Below are 21,105 nucleotides of genomic sequence, written 5' to 3' on the forward strand. Positions count from 1 at the left end.
TAATTTTAAAAAAAAATGGAGATGCCGGGGATCGAACCCGGGGCCTTTCACATGCAAAGCGAACGCTCTACCACTGAGCTACATCCCCGTTTCTGGTATTTTCGTAAACTTTGAACAAATAGAAGTCTAGACTTATTGGGCAATTTCAAATAGCGAAGCTCTTAAATCAGTTTGATGAAAAACAGATCCCAATTTATATTCATGCGCCTTTGATATACGAAGCGCCAAAAAGTAGGTACATACAATAAATATGCTTAAAAAAACAAAGCAGATAATTTTTAGGTCCTCATAGTTAACAGATGTCTATGGAATTATAAGTATCAAGAAGCTAACCCTTATCATTGTTATAAATTTCATTTGATGAAATGGTTTTGTGCAGCAGGAAGTAGGAAATAAAAAGTGAAGTCTACAAATAAATATATTATTTTAACTTTTACATATTTAAAAAGTTGTTAGTTATAGTAGATTAACTGTTGTTCAAAAATATAATACTAATTTTACTACAAAGATTAAATTTATGAGTAAATAATTAATATATATACATCATAATATTTCTCAGTATAAAGTGGTCTAAACATTTCTACACTAACAGTTTGCCACTATCTATTGGATAACAAGATCCTGTGATGCTCTTAGCTTGATTGCTGGCAAGAAAAGCCACTAATGCTGCTACTTCATCAGCCTCAACTAGTTTTTTCAGTGGGTTGCTCTGTGCCATATTTTTAGCATACATGTCCATTTGATCTTCTGTCAGACCACTATCCTTTATAATATTTGTCTTAACAAACCCAGGGTTAACAGAGTTAACCCTTACCCCATCTGGTGCTAATTCTAAAGCCACACATTTTGTGAATTGATCTATGGCTGCCTTAGACATATTGTATGCAAGCATCATTGTATTCGGCCTAGTACTTACAATACTAGACATGTTAATAATGCATCCTTTACTTGCAATTAAATGTGGTGTAGCTAGCATAGTTAGCTGAAACACAGCACGAGTGTTAATAGACATTACTCTGTCAAAACTTTCCATGTCTGATTTCTTAATTCCTCCCATGGCTAAAACTCCCGCATTGTTCACTAAGACATCTAATTTGCCAAATTCCTCAATTGTTTCATTTAAGATTCTTTCTAAATCACCTTCATCTGATACATCAGCTACAATAGTATGTGATTTTATTCCTTTTGCTTTTTCACAGTATAGCGCAATCTTTTTTAAATTGATTTCTTTTCTTCCAACTAGCACTAACTTTGCGGATAATTTCGATAGATGAATAGCAATAGCAGCACCTAGCCCTGAACTGGCTCCAGTGATTAGTACAACTTTATCGGTAAAATCCATGTTTCCTGAAGCAAAATATAAAGTGATGAAAATGATCCCTGATACGTAATATGACTCACTTAAAGTGAAATGCTATATCTGTATTTGACGTACTAGTTTACCAAGATTGATCCATTATTCAGATTCACTTTAGCCGGTTTCAGACTTCAGGTTACTATGTGCTAGCACTGCGCTACATTATATTTTGACATATTTTATAAATCAGTGCCTCCACTAGCTAGCCTGACTCCTGAGCGTTCATGCAAACCACAGATGACAGATCTAATAACGAATAATGATTAATGACAGACGTATCGTATCACGTAACCTACCGTCAATTTTTTTTTACAAAAATGACGTTAGCCCACGCTTTGTCATCTGGGAGCTAGTCAAGATGCCGAGTAGTGTATGTAGAAAGTCGAAAACTAAATTTGTATCGACATGACAGTTCGTGTTCGTTCGGTAAAATAAAGCACAAATGTGCCAAACGTTAAATGTAACTAGCTACAATAATATATATAGTTTTCTCAGACACTGAAAATTCTAAATAGGTTCACTAAAAATGTTCTCCTATCTCGTGTTTATTTACAGTACGCCACTATACTACTGAGCTATTGTCACGTGTGTCGATAAATGACTGACTCAAGCCCCATAACATAACTACTCCCTACTAAATAAATAATGTAAAACATGGTAAATGGTAGCGCTTAAGAGTATACTATCGGGGTCCACAGCATAATCCTTCAACTACGGGTAGCTGCGTAGGTGGTAGACCGAACGAGTGGGAGCTTAGTAAGCCTGTACAGTCGTCAGTCGGAAAACAACGATTTGGAAGGCAACAGAACCACGTTATTCTTTCCCGGGATATTATTATGGCTGAGACAAATGTAAGTATGGCATTTTGGTTCCCGTCAGGCCTTAAGTGGTCAGAGAGTGTGAAGAATCTCCAAGGATCGTCATGTTAACTTCAATGTCATTGCTTCTGTGGCGGCGTCCATGCGTCGGGTTGTCTCTCTCCCTAAAATATGGCGAGGGGGCCTATGGCTGGCCATGCGTCATACTCGTGAACAGTTGCTACTTGTGGTGACGGGTCGTACTACAATAAGAGGTATATGCGATGATATTAGTTGTTTCTACTAGGTATGTAATATGTATGTAATTTGTGTATGTAAGTGCGTGCTCCTATTTCACCATGCCTCCTGCTGATAGAGGACAAATCTTTGTTTTTAATTTATTTTATTATTCTTGATTACTCAAGATGTCATATAGAACATGGTGTAATGGTTGCAGCTCCTTATAAACCTTGAGTAAAAGAAAAATTTAGCGATTAAAAAGAGTGGCAGAGAGTTTAGTGCCAGTTCTTCTCTTCCATTCTAGGCCCTTGATTTGAGAACTGGCAATAAATGTAAAATTAGAAGCATTTAATGTATATTTCTTTTTTTGACGTTCATAAGTGTACATTATGTTACCTACATGAATAAATTATTTTTGTTTGTTTGATTATTATACGAAGATGGAGAATTGGACAATATTTTACAGGAAATGAATAGAATAGATTTGGATATACTCGACATAAGTGACTTAATGTGGTATGGCAATGGGACTTTAACATCTGGTGATGACAGGTGATTTTAACTCCAAGATTAGTCAAGGTACTGTCTCGGATATAATTAAATTAAATTAAATTAAATTAAAATAATAGTAATAATAACAAATGTTTTTTTATTATTTCTCAAATTTTTACATCAATAAATGAGTATGAGACAACCCCCGTAAGTAGTCAAGAGACACTTGTGTTGGGGTTGACAAACAATTATTGGAAGGTTTGGTCTTGGCGCCCGTAATGACAAAGGTGAAAGACTAGTCAATTCTGCCAGAAATACGATTTCTGTTACGAACTTTCTTCAAATTACCATCATGTAGACTCTATCGGCAATCGGCAATCGGCAATCATGTAGAGTCTACATGATGGTGGCCGATAATATTTATGTATTCATATAACTATTATGAAATCAAATCAAAAAATAATCTAAACTCAATAACGATGATCAACATTTAAAAATGAGAAGAATATTACAAACAGCAAGTATCATCTACTTAGTACAGAAGTTAATGTTAACGTGCCAAAAGTTTGTCTGGAATCTGGATTGTACTGATATTGTATTTACTCAATTGGAAAAGTGCAATCTCTAAACATCAAAATCGCGACATAAATTATTTTAAATTCTCCCGTGTTTGGTGTCTATCTTTTATAGAAACGCAAACAACAAATAATAATAGTAAGAGTAAAAGTATAATATAAAAGTTTCCACGGCTTATTGTAATTAATATTGTAATAATATTGCTTTGCCATTTAAATAAAGTAATTACAGAAGATATAAAGAAGAAACCTTATGTTAAGATAATGCTTAATAGATAAAACAAAAATTTACTTTCTTACATATGATTTGAAACATTTGAAAAATCGTGTCTAGTGACCAGTGTGACCTCTTGAGCAGTTTACTGCTATGATTTACTGAACTTGTTTGATTTATACGATAAACGTGACCAATGTATGTTTCTCATTGTTTATAACTTGGGAATGTGTTTTGTTCACCGATTTATTATAATATTGACAATTCTGCATAGTACAATAAATAAATTGTTTAACCGGTGCTGCTTACATTTTTCTCAATAAAAAATAAATTCTGAAGTATGAACATAGTATTTTAGTTTATTTATCTTCACAGATTATTTGTTTTACTGGATAGGGTGATTAGAATCTACGTCTTAAATATTGTGTCACATTTATGCAGTAATTTATGTACTTATTTGATTTTAATATTATGATACAACTAATAAACAAAAGGGAAATAGTATCTAAATCATTTGATATCCGTTTGTAGGGCAGGACATTCATCCTAGATCACATTTACATATAAAACATACCGATATATCAATTCGACCATGAATGCAATTTGTGAATGGCGCCCATAAATAACTATTTCCCGTTTGACACATGGCGACCCTTCACTGAGGCCTGCAACACCGTTCTGTTTTCCCGCCATTATTTGACAGATGTGTTTTGAATTCGAATACCGGAAGGATTTGGCCTCTTCTAAATCAAGTGTGAAATTCAATCGAGCAACTTAAATTGGACGGTTTGAAAAATGCTTTGGTGTTGCCTTTTCAGTGCTGAGTATATTTCGTGTGATTTGTTACACTTTTACCTTGATATGTTGCAGCGTAATTTATATAAAAATTGTACATGGTATGGTACGTATGGTATATTATGAACATAATTTTATTTTACTTGCACAAACAGTTTTTGTTTGTAGACAATAACTAACTCAGTATATAAACAATGCAAAGAACCACCTACAGCCTTTTTTAAGGTTTTAGTTTCATCGGGGATGTAGCTCAGTGGTAGAGCGTTCGCTTTGCATGTGAAAGGCCCCGGGTTCGATCCCCGGCATCTCCAAACTTTTGTTTAAATTTTTATTAATTGCAAAAGACTATTAATGAAAACATAATATTATTATTTATAGAACCAATAAATAAACCAGGTTAGAAAGATAAATTCATTTACAAAAGGTACGCATTATTAATTAAAACTCATTACAGTGAATCTTAATTATTAATAAGTAGTTTAAGTAAAAAAACTTAAATTATTATAATTCTTATTATCTTACTAGGCGCACCAAGGACAATTCGTCACACTACAGGTAATCTAAGACAACAAATAGCGTACGTAATAATTACAATTATAGAGTAACTAAGTCATAATGACATAAACTATAGAGATATATTTGCCAGTCTTGCGTTATGGGCAATTCGGTTGCAATCGTCAGATTACACGATACATCAGCGATTTGCCGCCATACATCGTTGGAACTGCGCTATACTTTGCCAACATTAAGGTGAATCTTTTATATTAAAGGCTCTAGGGTAATTTATGTACTAGTTTTTAACTGCACACTCTATTAAATAGTGGTTTTCTTGAAATACATAATATATTTTCGTCCTAAACATTAAGCAAGTTTTAATTATTGAATTCTCTATGAAGCGAGTTCAAACAAACCATAGTAACAATTTGTGTACTTATTAATTTGGGAGCGTGTTAAATAAAAGTTATTTTTATTATAATAAGCTGTCTCATTTCCAACAATTAATTCATTCAAATCAATATGAACAAGTTTGTTGAATGTCAAAACAGAATACAAAATCCAACCGCCAAGAAGCATTTATTATGAACGACACCAAAGTTTAAATTTAAATGTATTCCTCAGTATTTCACCAAATCAAATACTTGCTCTATAAAAAAGTAGCTACTATATTCGTAATTAAAACCGAGTGCCCAAATTTTTCTCAATTTCTACGCGATCCAATAAAGAAATGCAAATGAGGTGTGGCTAAGAGTTATTGCGTATGCTAGTGATGTGATGTTCAGTTTTATCGATGTGAAAACGCAGCATCGATAATTTTAGAACTGGAGATGCCGTTAGAACTGATAAGAGAAATAAATCTCATTTTTTTTTATAAAACAACATCTACACATAATATTATTCTTGTGAACTGTTGGAGTATCGCCGCCTTCATCTGTTACAATGTAGATCAACCAAGAAAGCGTGGCAACAGTTGATCAATGTTCAAATAATACTTATTTAAATTACTCTTGTGGGCTGTCGGTGTATCGCATCTTCATCTTTATGGAATATGTTATGGAAAAGTTAGGTGACCTGTGCCAGCATTTGGTCAATGTACCAATAAAGTTCTGAACATTTTATATGAAATTATCAAATAAACGGACGCAATCTGAGCTCAGTACTCATATACGCCCAAACCCATCTCAATCCATTTTTTTTGCATCTGAGATAGACATCGAAATCCAAACATTGATAAAGGTGTGCAAATAACCATTGGACGGATTGTAATAGCCATCTGTCGATACAAGCTATCCAATGTGGTGTATGTGGATAGACGTTTGTATGAAAATGACAGTTTAACTGTGCCTATATCCTACCTTAAGGTTTTATTTTACACCAGTATTAAAATATAAAAAAAAAATTTTTTTTCATATTATTTGTACGGTTACTTGTTGTAGGTACTTACTTTATTTGGTTTATATTGGTTATCAAATATGTGTGTAAACAGCGAAGAAATTGCAATCTATCCGTCGCCAAAAATGGATTGCCTTCGTAGAATTTAGTTATTGGGATGCAGATAGAAGATCGATTGACTGTCACGGTCTGATCTCAGAATGTTTTCAATATGAGATTGTAGCGCGACTGGATATTTGGAACGTCACTAGCGCTCCCCCGCGTATCGTACAAAAGTTTTTATAGCTAATTCCCTGTGTCCTATTAACTCTGCCCGTCGATACTTGTAAATGAACTTTAGATGAGTTTGACATTTGTTTCACTGTTTGGTGAGATTATGTTTGTTTTTGAGTTTTACGAGTCGTTTCGCGTTTTATGTCGTATGGAGTTAAATTTCTGTTCACGAAAGTTATTTTATTGAGTTGCTTTACTAAAGAAAAAAAACCGAGTAGATTGCAATTTATGAGTTGCTAACAATTTTGCTTGTATATAAAAAATCTATTAAATTGAGAAGCATTTGGAGTGTTTACAAGGGTCACCAACAAATAAACGAACTTCATTAAACTTAATACGAATAAGTTGTGATAAAAATTTAAAAAATATTGCAATATAATTTAAGATTGCTATTCATTGTTCGAATTTTACCAGAAATAAAATTTGTTAAAGATATTACAAATGTGTATATAAAGGTTAATCATATTCTTTCACAAAAAACTATGTTTGGAGATGCCGGGGATCGAACCCGGGGCCTTTCACATGCAAAGCGAACGCTCTACCACTGAGCTACATCCCCGATATTAAAATGTATATAAACATAAGTCATAAATGTCATTATGTAAACAAGTTTTAAAAACAATAGAAGCGTAATGAACAAGTGGGTGTAATTAAATACATATCAATAGACTTGCTTGCTAGCATAAATAGGTACCATGTCGGGTAATTGGGACACATTTCTGCATCTGTTTTATTCATATTCCAAACAAACGTTTGGATGGTCAGACTGCTGTACCCATCCTACGTAGTTGTATTTTTGTTCTAAGTCTCTGAGTCAGATAACAAAATGTTTATTCTGGAATAAGTAGGTGCCACTCGTGTGTGTTAAATACGTGTTTTATTTGAAGGGACGGAAGTCATACTTAGCACAAAATCTCGACCCAAGTGAGGCCAGTTTCATCAAGTTATCCATCACCGTACTCTATAGTCTATAGAGTTCTTAAAGCATAGAAATAATAATCCGCAAAATCGTGTTGTTCCCATTTTTTTTACTCAGGTTATGAGTCTTCTTTGCCTGTGACAGTTTTCAAATGATTAAAAGGTTCATCGTAACAGTAACTGTACATGCACATTGAAATTAAATACATTCGTGCACAGATTGAAATGCAATACCAAAAAACAAATAAGATTGTTGTCAAAACTCCCAATTTTGTTCCTATTAAGATTTTCAGCAGTCTAGTAATTAGTCATTATAACATATACATAAAATATTTTTTTTAATTGATATAAAATAGTTTATCAGCTGTTTCACTGTTTTGTTTTCAGATAAATAGTTTTCATCAAAATAACTACCGATTAAAAATATAAATAATAATACTAATATCTCTTAATAGAGTAAGCATTAAATCATGGAGTTGTCAAAGGGCGGCCAAAGACACCCTGATGACATTCCGCCCGCCCATAAAAATACTTTCACGCGCCCATTGAGGGATTTAACCCTAAATGAATACTGCATTACTACATTATTAAATTTTGCATATTTAATACCGTGCGCGGTTTTGAGTAGGTACCATTAATTGCTGGGAACGGAATTAGCCTAGCCTTTAGCGTGCAATGGTTTTTTCTAAGAATGCAGAAAGGTGTTCTTATGGTGTCCACGTTCACAGCTGTATCGAAGATGAATTGTCATTTAAATGTTATAATGATCTAATAAATTTGCCTGATGCAATATTAAGTAAATGTTTGTGATAAAATATACGATTTAATTCACCAGTTGTTTTTATTTTACGTAACGTAGGGTTCGTTTTAAATATGCATTGTGACTACTCGTCGATAGATGGCGCTTCGCGTCGCTATTCAAGTGACATCAACCAATATATTGTTAGGGAATTCTAATTATTTTCTCTATATTTCGAATTTTCATTAGGCTATATTTTTTGTAGCACTTTAAAAAGTTTACAATTTAAAAAAATATTCTAATTTTCGATTATTTAAAGGCCTGCCCATACTGAATGAAAAAATAATATCATAGTTTGAGTTGACTTGTGTCACGTAAGCTGTATCCTCTAGGCGGGACATATGCCTTTAAGAGTAGTAGACGAGCCTGTTCACACTTGAACAGCAGTTTTAATTAAGCTGCAGGTCTTTCAGCTTTGATAGCTCTAAAATGATGGATCTCTTTCACGATTATTTGACGTTAACTAGTGTATATTTACCTAATCATTCAATATACGTCATAATACCAAAAGAATCGGAATTCTGGTCACGTTCTAACCGCGAGTATTACGCGAAGCCTCCGCGGGTTTTACTGAACTCGTGAAAAAATAACGCACAAAATATGCTCTCAAATTACGTAATATAGAAAATATTGCGATTTTTACCCCATGTTCATGGCAGATTGAACCGGAAGTTTAACTTAATTTATCAAAGGGATTTGATACCCTTAGGGAATTATGATATTATAATATCATAATTAAAAATGTTGGCAACTGTGTATTGTTCAAAAGACATATGTTATTGTATGTAAGGATAGATTTAATTTATTTCATTTTTTTAATCAGAATGATGCTTTTAGAATGACGAAATATTTCCAAAATATATAGGATAGGCCGCTAGTAAGAAAATATATTTTTTACAACGATATCAATATTCTAATTTGTGTAGTGTAGTAGTAAGTGGTAGTTTTATCATCTTTTAAAAATTCACAAAATACCAACACATCAGAGATTATATTTTGATTATTTTAGTAAAACAGACCGCCATTCTCATAATTAGACGGCGAAGGTTTTTTAATACACTTATAAATATACCATAAAAACACTTGACTCTCACATTCAAACAACTGAAGCAGAATTCATTTAATAACGTAAAGAATTGCAGAGTTTCCGTGAAAATTTTATTTCCGAAATAATTTTCCGAATTTCCATCTTGTTTTTCGTTTTACTTGTATCTGTGACCGGCTCATTCTAGTCACGTAGCTTCTACGTGCTTCACCCGGGCCATACCGGGTCCTATACGTAGTATATACAACCTTCTAAGTCGATACTGCCTCCCTCCAGTAATGTTTTATTCTGTTAAAGCTATATTTTATAGTGTTATAAAGATGCCAAACGCTGTATACATCACTCGCTGTGTTCTAAAACGATTTATAACACCTGAACTCATAAGAAATTTTACAAAGAATAGCTGGTTACATATTACTTATTTTTCAATACTAATATTTTTTTATAGAACGGGGAAAGAGACTTAACTGATGTTATGTGATACATGGTCTCACTGACAGAAGGCTCGCAAGAGAGTAGCTTTTTTATTGAAGGACTGTTAGTCGAATTGTTTCGGAAATATTTTCGAGGGCAGCTGGTTCCACATTGTGGTGGTGCGAGGCAAAAACTGTCTTAAATAACGCTCAGTTGGAACGTGGAGTTGATAGGAGGGATTTCGTATTTCGCCGCAATGTTCGATGATGATCAACAGCTGGTAATAATTCGAACAATATCTCTAAACATTCTCCACAGTAAATGCGGTAAAAGATGCAAAGAGACACCACATCAATATCCACTAAATTTTTTGCTTTTTAAATAAAGCCTTTGAAGAACCTATGTGTACTCCAATTTTAGTCATTTTCAATCAATTTCACACTATCTCCTATTATTTTCGTTTCAACAGTAGCTTCGAAAAGATGCAACTTTCTGTTATTGATTAAGTCTAAAAGTAATAATAAAATTGATCATATAAAAAATGTAACAAACAAATTGATTTTCGAAGGGACGCTGGCTACTTTTTCTAGAGATATTAAAAAAGTAACCTAAGTATAATTCTATTGCAGACACGTGCCTGACCATTGTTTGGAGCCAGAAAACGAGCGATTTTACTCCGCTAAGCAGTTTTGTACTAATGTGTGTTACATAATTAATTGCTTGTTGTGTAAATTCATGAGCAGAATATGCAGTAAGGCTATGGAATTAAAATCCCCTGCCTATTTGCTTAGTTTCTTCTCTATCTTCCTTTACATCTATACTGTACAAAAAATTACCTGTCCACGTCGTACTAACTAATCAAAAATTATAGCGATTCATATGCACTTTTTCTTTTTCATTCGTCCCTTTTTAAGATTGTCCTAATTATTTACATAAGTTTTAATTGTATTTTTATTCCATTAGTTCTGTCTTAATAACTACATAGTTGTTAGAAGTACAAAGATACATGAGACGTATATGTCTACGTGTTTGTATACGTCTTATGTATGTGTTTCTTACCTTATATAATAAAAAACTTACCATTCCAGGTTCTCCTCCGATATCGCTCGAAAAGGATAAGACCGCCAGTTGCCTTCTTTTTTATTTAATGTCAATTGTGTTATGTTTATTGGGTAATAAATAAATGAATATAACTTTATAGTCTTATTTCTCTCATTTTACAGAAAGAAGTCTGAAAAACTAACATATTATGACGTATTTATTTATTATTCAGAAATGAGGTTATTCAAACGACGATTTTGAGTTATGGAATCGTTAGTTCAAGTAGTAAGATTAAATTTTATGTTTTAAAAGTTGAGTTGAGTAAGTTTCTTTTACCTGAATAGTATTTATCGCTATCTATTTGATTCTTAATTGAGAATACTAGCAATTTTTACTAACGGTTCTAAATGAAACAAAGTAAACCTTTAAAATTTATTCTAACTGCAACCATCAAACATCTAGCAATTTCGTGATAATATATGTTTCGTGGCCCTTACTAATGGACTCATAACGCGGGGGTCCGAAGCATTTGGCAACGCTCAATCGTAAATCATTGCTAAGCCGATTCCCAATGACGAATACATATTGCCATCATCGGGACACCTTACTATTACTATTGTGATTTATTGAACGCTTATTTGATTCAGAGAAGTCTTTAATAATCGCAACAGAAACTAATTTCAGCAGTCTTCAAAAATACGAGAATTCTAGTAAAGTATATTTAAATAGTAAATACAACGGGGCAGGAATCATCGTATTTATAATAAACGCTTAAAATTATTATAAATTTATAATCACATCGAATGTTTGAAAAAATAGCCGTTAAATTGTGATAATAAAATACCTCTTAAAAATGTTACTGCTGTTATAATAACTCATATTACAATTTATTATGAAGAGTTTCATCTATGTTATATTATTATTATTAATTTATTACACATCAACCAAGTTACAACTCCTAATAATTATCTCGAACTTCTCAATGAAACTTCTTTAGTACATATTGCCATCAAAACACTTTAAAGTGTGAGTTTGTGAATTTAAATATGGCAATTAAGGTATAAAAACCGTTTCGTAAACTCAGATTCTTCACACCTATCTCCTTTAGTTATCAAAGCAAAATATTGTTCGCAATATATTGTTCTACTTTTTACAAGGAAAGCATCCATCCAGGCATTCAGCCTTCGATTCAGTATCGATTTAAAGGAATTTCTCCGGCTATGCAACGACACAATGTCACATACAAGTACTATAATTGTATATAATTGGTATTTCTCAAGAACAATGACTTGAAATTACCCTTTGAGTGAAATAATTATTGCTTTTTTTTCAATCGAGTCGCTTTGACAAAACGCCGGTGTTGCTTCGGTTTATAGTCGATTGTGATTCTCGGTTTAATGAGTAGACTTTTTTAATAAATTTATATTAACTATATATATATTATAATTGTTGATATAAGTGCGTATATTTTAAGTCAAATATTTTGGGATGGCCTCTTTGTTCTTTAATCAATTACATACTATAATTTAAGGAATCACCTTTCATACTCTGAGCCTTTTGCTCCAGTTCAAACATTTTGTATTAAATACTTGGAGATTGAAAGAAGTGGCGGAAAGTTTCTTGCCAGTTCTTCTTGCCCGCTCTACGCCCTTGACTTGCGAACTGGTAGTAAATGTAAATTTACAATTAATTTAATTTTTTTTGACGTTCATAAGAGTAATTGTTTACCTATACGAATAAAGATATTTTGTTTGTTTGTGTATATAAACGTATTCTTATGTTTATCGTCTTTGGAATATTTAATATTATATATAATAGTATTTGTTATTTAAGTTAGAACTCGGCGTATGTGTATCAAGATCGCAAAACATCAGTAACAAAGGCCATCTGCAATTAACCAGTATTTCGGTAGACCACTACGCCCGATGAAAGTCAATTGAACTACAGGGCGGTCTCGTAATAAATAAAGCATATAAAAAGCCATGAGGTCGTTTACATTTTCACAATAACGCGGTTTAGAGATTCTACCGAACAGAAACTCCCAAGTCAATTGAGTTTTTATAGCAGTTATGTTAAAATACGGAATGTCATTTTTTGCCGCCACGCTTTATGTCAGCCCCCCACTTGTCAGCTTTTTCCATTTTATTTAACGAATTAATGAATAATAAAGTATGAAAAAGCGTCTTGAATTTAATTTTAGATTGAAGATAGCGTTTACAACTACGATGTTTAGTTTACGTGTAGTAACGAGCATTTATGGTTGTGGTAATTATTTTTATGCCATAAACGACAAACGTGTAGGCTTCATAATAAGCTTTTTATGCATAATTCTCAAGTTATTATTGATGGTAATATGTGATTAGAGGTTCTAGTTTACACAGATAAAAACAATATATTCAATTATATTAAGTTATTTTTATACGTCAAAATCTTGACAATTGAGACAAAGGATTTTTGGTAATTTTGAAAATAGAACATGTTAACAGAATTTGAAATTTAGATAAATTATCGCGTTATGGAAGTTGCAAGGTAAGTAAACTCGTAGAAGGGATTATTATTTTCTGTTTATTCACATAAAAAACAAATAAAATAAAAATTGATGCTGAGTATAGATATTAGACACTTTAATTACAACCACCGTGATTCTTAAGATTAGCTTTCAGATTTTACTTTTTTTTTAATCTAATTGTCACTTTCAATGTCAATATTATCTTATTGTTTCAATTTAATTATGCAGTTTTTGCACTCTAGGTATCATTAGTAGATATTTCTTGTTTTCCATCAGTTGCTTTCATCATTTATGTATCAAATATGTAATGCAACAATGTGGTAATAAAACAAATAAATAAACAACTGTCATAGAATGTTGTTTATTTTTCTTGTTGTTTATACTCCTAGTAGATTTTTATACAAAATAATTTAGTTACTTATAATAAATAATTTAATAGTTAATTATTCAAAAAATTTGATCTACACATGACAGAAATAATATATAAGTAATTAGGTACAACAGAAAGTGTATCCTGCATTGATGTTATAGAAAAAAATTATATCCCGTCTATATTACTACAAATTTGATATTGTAATTGTTATTACGTCAAATTATAAACGTTTTTATCCGTTTTCACCGATCGATCAATACACTAGTTAGTTTGGCATGCCGCCGACAGATGGCGTCATTGTCTTCGGTAATTATAATGTAATTAATGAACGGTTTAATTAGAGCCATCAGATAGGCTCCGTCTTATTGATGCACCAATTAATATAATTGAGGGCTCGATATATCGATACATTTAATACTTTGTCGTGTGTTTGTGTCTAATACGATTATAACGGATAAAGAAATTAAATTAAAACTGCTCAATGAAAATTGGATCTATATTTTTTTTTCAACCCTTTACTGAAAGATCGTTCACGGTCAGACGATACACTACTATTACTTTGAACTACCCTATTTCGTTAACATTTGTGTTATCGAAAAATAAATATTTTTTTTTAATATTTAATACTCAATTTAATTTTTTTGATGGCCGTAATGTTTCTTTTTGCTAGTATGTATTTTCATTCGTAAATTTATTTGTATACATATGTCAAACTAGGATACGTGCAGTAATTTCAATCAAGGGGAAAGGAGTAATTATTATTTATTTTCCCGAATACAACAATAGCCAAAACGATACTGATGTATGACTATGTATACAACATCTAGGCGATTTTTTAAAAGCGCAGACCGCGAGGCTGCAATGGTCCCGCGACGAAAAAGTCGCCTTGCCCCCTCGCATCGCGCGCTATTGACAAGACATTGACGGATTCGGCGTAAGAATAGGGTTGTCTATTATAAATCTGTTACCTATAACTTACTTGAAAATATTACGTATTTTTTTGGAACCTTAAACAATTATTACATCCTTAGACCTTGACCTTGTACATGTTTAATAGTAGCTATTTTAATATATATCTCTGGTTTTGTAGATTTTGTATTATTTCTCAAAAAAGAAACATCATTCAATACATATACGTACGAATACTAATTTGTTAATTAGAATACGAATACGTAATAATAATAATTATTTTTTATTTGGTATTGGTGTTATTAAATTTTTTACGATGTTTTTATCATTTATACAATAGAAAGACTAATCAAGAGAAAAGTAATCACTCAAATTTTAATAAAATATTATTATTATTATCTATCGATGTTTAAACAGCTGACGGTTTGCTATTGTATGTTAGTCATTTTATAATTTACTTTCATCGGGGATGTAGCTCAGTGGTAGAGCGTTCGCTTTGCATGTGAAAGGCCCCGGGTTCGATCCCCGGCATCTCCATTTTTTTATATACACGACGATTTTATTTATAAGTATATAAATAATGTTTCTGAAATATTATGAAAATTATTCTGGTTTAAAAAGAGGCTTCAGTTACAGAAAACATTGTTATTAAATATAGTATTAATAAACAAAAAAATCAGGGTCTTATTTAAATAGGAGCAAAAAATGTCTGAAAGTCTTAATTCTTGGTCAAAAATCACGATCTATTTAGTTATCTGTGCCACCCCTAAGAGAATATACATGGCAGAAGATGCCGACTTGACATGTTTACGGGCCAATTATTTGTATGGATTCCGATGCAATAATGATTTCTTGTCGGTCCGTCCGTTCGCTTCATACGTCCGAAGGTTTTTCTCGCCTTATAACAAAATACTCGATTCTTATATTGACATTGGGTGCGAGATATCGATTAAGAATCGCTTTGATGCTTTATATGGCCGCGTATTATACATGAGTTACGAGTTCCGATTTCAAGTTTATTTTATCTTGGTTTGATAAATTTAAAAGGATATTAGACTATTAACATTTTTTATTGTGTGCAAGATTTGTTTCTATAGTTTGATTATATGTGACAAAGCAAAGGACGTACCGTTTTACGTTGTTAATTTATACGCTCTGAGGTATAAAGAGAACGACAACTGACAGTTACGCCGTTTTTTATGCAAGTTGTACAAGTTTTTATGTATGAACAGGAAATGTTTTCTAAAAATTTTCTTAAATTCAATAATATTATACAACCTTTAATATTGTTACAATAGTGGATTTGCTTTTGGGTATTAAAAGTTATCTAGTACAACAAACTGCCTTTTATTATGTCACAGAGCAGAGCATGGTTACAACAGTCATAGAAAGGCGCGAAATTTACTATATAATATACAGGATAAATTATAGACAACTTATATTTTAACAAATATTAATGTTGCTTCTTTTCTTTTTAACTAGGCATCTGTTTGAATAGGTGAAAAGTGATATAATTTACTCATGTGTACAGACAGGTCATGAATCATTCACAAAACGTGAAAGTACGTACAACCTTTTTGTAGCCTAACTCTCATCGGGGATGTAGCTCAGTGGTAGAGCGTTCGCTTTGCATGTGAAAGGCCCCGGGTTCGATCCCCGGCATCTCCAATTTTGTAGAACATTTTTTTAGGTTAGTAGGTTTTTTGTTAATGTTTTCAAAATCCCCTTTTTCTCCTCTCTTATCCTCGGAACAGTGAGGTCGCTCCGTGAAGCATGTGAAGTGCCCAGGAGACTTCTGTGCTTCTGGAAGGAGCTAGGCTGGCTTAATTAGCCTGAACTTTCCTCAAAACGGACCAAATTTGAGTCTAATTGCGGAAAATGAGTCCACCTACCTACCTACAATCCCTTTTTCTTCTTTTTTTCTTGATATTTTTTATTATTATGAGCTTTGTTTAATTAACAAAACAAAACTCATTATTTAAGTACAAGAGTTATAATTAAGATCAACTTGTGATCAGACTGTAGTATTATCCTGACTGCATATAGCTATACTGCTGAGCCTGGTCGAATGCGAAAGCTCACCCTTTTGAAGCATTTTGGAAGTTCCTGATGTGGTTTTAATGGATATCCCTGGTTTTAAGGTAAGTGCCATTAGAGAATCAAGTCCCACATATGGTGCGGTACTGCGTGAATACATTTCCACTTTGGTATACACAGTGATAATTATATTTTTTCGACAAAAATATTAAAAAAAAAATGGAATCACGCTGCTAGCCTAAATGGCCTTTACAGCTCAGCTGGGGCTGTTTTGAGAAGCATAGCTCGGTCGGAATGGGCATTTGACTAAAACACCTAAAAATGATACTAATTATCGACCAGGACCAACAACGATCCAATGATTCCAACGTTAAGTAACATAAAACTCTCTAAAAAGTTTCTATATAATATCGTTAACTCGGTGACTACACAAAAGGCTGGCTGGAAGTAAGTTCCGCTGCGGATCGATGGTGACGCGTGACTCGGGTGCTAACTGCTATCTGACAGGGTACTTACGTACGTTTTCTACCTTGGACGTGCTACACACATGTAATTTTACCAGCCAGTATTGATTTTGGACGGCCTACTCCGTGTGATGTAACTAAAAGAGGACTTTTTCAGTTTTAAAAGCGTACTGCATTGGCATCGTATTAGTTTAAGAGTTTGAGCTGATATTTAATTACTTTGAATCCGTCTAATAAATATTTTTGTTGTAGTCTTCAAATGTTTTTTCTTTACTTAAGACTTAAGACTTCTGCTGTTTTATTTTCACGTTTTTGACCTTCATTTGTCTGCTTTTTGTTCTTACGATAATGTAAGTGCGTACTCCAATTACACCCTGTTTACTGTTCATAGACTCTAAACGTTTTTTTTTTTATAATTAATTGTAAAATGTGCTGAAGAGCATGATCAAGTATCTGAAAGTCCTTAATAACAATTTGTAACACATAAACCTGGCGCCTAAAAAAGTGGCGGTGACATGAGTATCACCTACAAAATATATAGGTCGACACAAAAAACAAAACTTTTAAAACAAACCAAAGACCTTATAATACAGCTATGAAACAAAAATATCTGAAGGCATCTAGAAATATATGACAACTACGTGACGATTTTTATTTTTAAAACGTCAAAGGACATTATATCAAAAATTCCATTGTCGTTTTTAGTATTTAATTTGTTTCCCTTTAAATCTTCCCTGAACCCTCAAACAGCCAAATCGGTAAGCCATTTCTCGAGTTTCAGAGCGAAAAACGAACGACAATTCAAATACAGATTGATTACATTCATTCTTCCTTAATCCCATATTAAAAAAAATACTATAAACATAAATTACAGAATGTTTTGTCACTTAGTTTCATTCTGAAAGTTTACTCGAAAAAATATTCTCTAACCGACTTAGCTATAAATTCGAAGGAGGTTATCTTAGGTTTTGTTTAAGAATAGCTCCGTCTGTCGACCGGTCTCGATGGTCAAGGTGTCATTAAGTTATCGTTTAATACAAGTAATTCTCTTAGTAATGAAAGACCAATCAACAGAAATATGTATAGTTATTTAAAACTTAATTGTTCATTTTGCTGTCGATTCATTATTTAAAGGAATTTATTATAATATTCTTTCTAAAGCTTTTTAAAATGTACATGTGACTTAGAGACTTGACATTTAATATTTCAGTCTAAAGCTCAGCTAGGTAAATCTCATTTCCTCGATTGCGAACTACGCCTTGAATAATAAACACCAATACTGAAAAATACTTTACACTTTATACTCTTGAGCATAAGAACCCGTTTCGCTTGGCCGGTCAAAGATTAAATTTGGTTTCAGTAACAAAGAAATTTTTAGATGTAATTTTGTCAATCTTATTACGTCCCAATAAGATTGATATTCCTGTAGAAATCTTTCAATACGATTTTCATACTTTAGAGAGTGAAATATTAAGGTTTGGATCAAAAGTACGGCGTAACTTTTTATTTTTCTTGTCTCCTTGTTTATGAATAAATATATTACATTTTCTGCTTTAAAAAAAATATCACAAAAACTTTTAGAACATTAAAATTACAGCATTTTTTAATATTAAAAAAACAATGGTCGCTTACGTTAATTACTAAAAAAATAAAGACAAAATAATATGTTCAATTAATCTGAGTTCATATAAATAATGATGTTACCTTTCTGTAATTTCTCAATATTAACATTGTGTAAGTTATAGTTAGTTAATCATATAGTATGTTCATCTAGTATCTATAGTTTTCTACACAATATTGATCACATTGACACACTCTGTTAACAAAGTTTATCTGAAAAACAGGATACCAAATGTTTACTGACTATAATCAGAGAGGCAGAAAGATTTCTGAATTACCACCTTGATAAGAAAATTCTCACGTCACACAGTTATTACTAAACATCGGACATTTACCCAGAATTCGCGGTCTAGAGAGAACCACGAGAACCACTGAGATACTGCGGCCATGTTTTATTAATTACTAATTAAAATCGCGTTTCTACCGTTTAAATTACAGTATACCAAAATTAGAACTAAACATTTTAATTCATTGAGGCATGTGATGCAGTAACGTTTCTATGATATTAGTACCCCCAATTTAGGATAGGAATAAAAAAAGGACGCTACGGCGTAGCATCGTAGTACTGTGTGATGTAGTTATATTGTAGCGATTAAATTATCGCTATCACTGACCTAGTATTAACGCTATGGAGACACGCCCAGTTAGCCACGCGTCACGCCTTCCCGACGCGGCCGCGGCCAATCACACGCGATTCCAATTTTAAATCGTCATTGAGGTGATATAGCTGTGCCGCTCGAACGATTCTGTGAAATTCAATATTTTGAATTTAGAACTTTTTATCAGTTGGAAAGTAGGATTTATCTTACATACAACCATTTTGTTTTCATTATGCATTTTAAATCTTGGTAGTTACATAATTAAATTTAATTAGAAGCAAGATCTTATTAACTATGTAACAGTATCATAGTAGGTATAATCATATAGGCTATAAACATATCTTACAGCAATTTATGTATAAAATAATACACCACGTCCCGATTCTCATACTCTCCAATTACGAATACATACCGTTACCTGTTAGTCATACACTGTCATTGGCTTAGCAATTATTTTATATCTACTGCAACATGATCTCTTGCCCCCAAAACTCTACTTGAAGTTGCTTAAGACTCTGCAGCTCAAGTTATGATGGTTGTGCTTAACTCAAAATTACTGTGACAGTTACCTTCAAATCGTCAAGGTTAGGTCACGTAGATATGTCGTGAGAAATCATGCTATTATGCAGTTACTTTTAACTCATGTTTAATTTGTTCATTCCAGTTTTATTAAATAAATATACTTAGTTATGTATATTTATTCTTTTTACAAGATTTTTATAAAATACGGTTGGAAATTATTATGTTTTGTAAAGCATATAAACAAAAATAAATTCGATTTTTAAAAAAATTCTAATTGTACTAAAGTATGTAAATAATCGAATTAAAAAAATTCTAATCCTATCACTTAGCTAGACTTATATCACAATTATATCAGTATCGTACGTGACGAGCGCTCGCGTCACGTAAAGGTAACCCAATTATGGCGCGTGACGTTCAACAGCACGCCCCGAGAGCGGAGCCTGTTTCGTATGCCGGCCGGTTCCGAGCTACACTTGATCCTCAATGACCGCTGGACTCACTGCCACTCCACACGTGTTGCATATGCGCGGCGACGTCTATGCGCGCGCGATTTGACATTTGACGTCCGTGCCTGTGTTGTGACTGGTGATGTGTTTAATGTGAATCTGGTGATATTTAAAAAAAAAGTAAACATCGTAAATGTTAACGAAAACTCTCGCTCAGCTGTTATTGCTTTACAAACACAAAAAACCCGTAATTTCTTGAGGTTAACACAACATTAGCGCAATAAACGCTTAAGCTGTGGGCAAATAGAACCACTAATAGTACCCGTGGTAAAACAATCGACTGCGCTGGCGCTTTGTAAATATATCAAATGTTCGAAACCTTTATGTTTACATAAACGTGTGTTAACCTTAACAGTGTTAAAGAGCCTTAAAATGTGTTGAGTATTAAAGGAAAGCTTAATTAAACAAAAACTTGTAAGTCTTGTAGTCTGTTTATATTTCAATTCACGGATGTACTTCGGCGTAGAATATGGATAAAATGTAGAGTCGTCATTAATAAAAGTATAAAATAAATCGCTTATATTTCAATACTACCATTAATTAGAGCTATAGAATAATAAGTTTTCATTCAGGAAACACACTTTAATTGTTATAAAAAAATATAAAAGCTAATTTTTATTTGTAATCGTAAGCTACTATCATATATGACAAAAACCTTTTTAAAAATGTCGGAACCCGGCCTAGTTAAAATTAATCTAATCTTGAACATATCTTGA

At 32.6% G+C, this 21,105-nt stretch overlaps 1 protein-coding gene and 5 non-coding genes across 7 annotated transcripts; 3 read left to right on the forward strand and 3 right to left on the reverse strand.

Moving 5' to 3' along the window:
* Positions 1-16: 16 nt before the first annotated feature.
* Positions 17-88, reverse strand: Trnaa-ugc. Its single transcript has one exon. It is a non-coding gene; the product is annotated as a tRNA-Ala (tRNA).
* A 317-nt stretch (positions 89-405) lies between these two features.
* Positions 406-1,603, reverse strand: LOC110992483 (L-xylulose reductase-like). 2 transcript variants are annotated; one of them, XM_022258328.2, is made up of 2 exons: positions 1,444-1,603; positions 406-1,347 (listed from the first exon to the last, which is right to left on the reverse strand). In XM_022258328.2, the coding sequence occupies exon 2, from the start codon at positions 1,340-1,342 to the stop codon at positions 581-583; it is 762 nt and encodes a 253-aa protein (XP_022114020.2). In that variant the 5' UTR covers positions 1,343-1,347; positions 1,444-1,603; the 3' UTR covers positions 406-580. The 2 variants fall into 2 exon arrangements, with proteins under 2 accessions (XP_022114020.2, XP_022114019.2); XM_022258327.2 differs by having other exon boundaries at positions 1,436-1,603.
* A 3,106-nt stretch (positions 1,604-4,709) lies between these two features.
* On the forward strand, positions 4,710-4,781 carry Trnaa-ugc. Its single transcript has one exon. It is a non-coding gene; the product is annotated as a tRNA-Ala (tRNA).
* Positions 4,782-7,120: 2,339 nt separating this feature from the next.
* Positions 7,121-7,192, reverse strand: Trnaa-ugc. The gene has a single exon. It is a non-coding gene; the product is annotated as a tRNA-Ala (tRNA).
* A 7,914-nt stretch (positions 7,193-15,106) lies between these two features.
* On the forward strand, positions 15,107-15,178 carry Trnaa-ugc. Its single transcript has one exon. It is a non-coding gene; the product is annotated as a tRNA-Ala (tRNA).
* A 1,059-nt stretch (positions 15,179-16,237) lies between these two features.
* On the forward strand, positions 16,238-16,309 carry Trnaa-ugc. The gene has a single exon. It is a non-coding gene; the product is annotated as a tRNA-Ala (tRNA).
* The last annotated feature ends 4,796 nt before the right edge of the window (positions 16,310-21,105 follow it).

This window comes from Pieris rapae, chromosome 6, assembly GCF_905147795.1.
Source record: "Pieris rapae chromosome 6, ilPieRapa1.1, whole genome shotgun sequence".
Classification (NCBI taxonomy): Eukaryota; Metazoa; Arthropoda; class Insecta; order Lepidoptera; family Pieridae; genus Pieris; species Pieris rapae.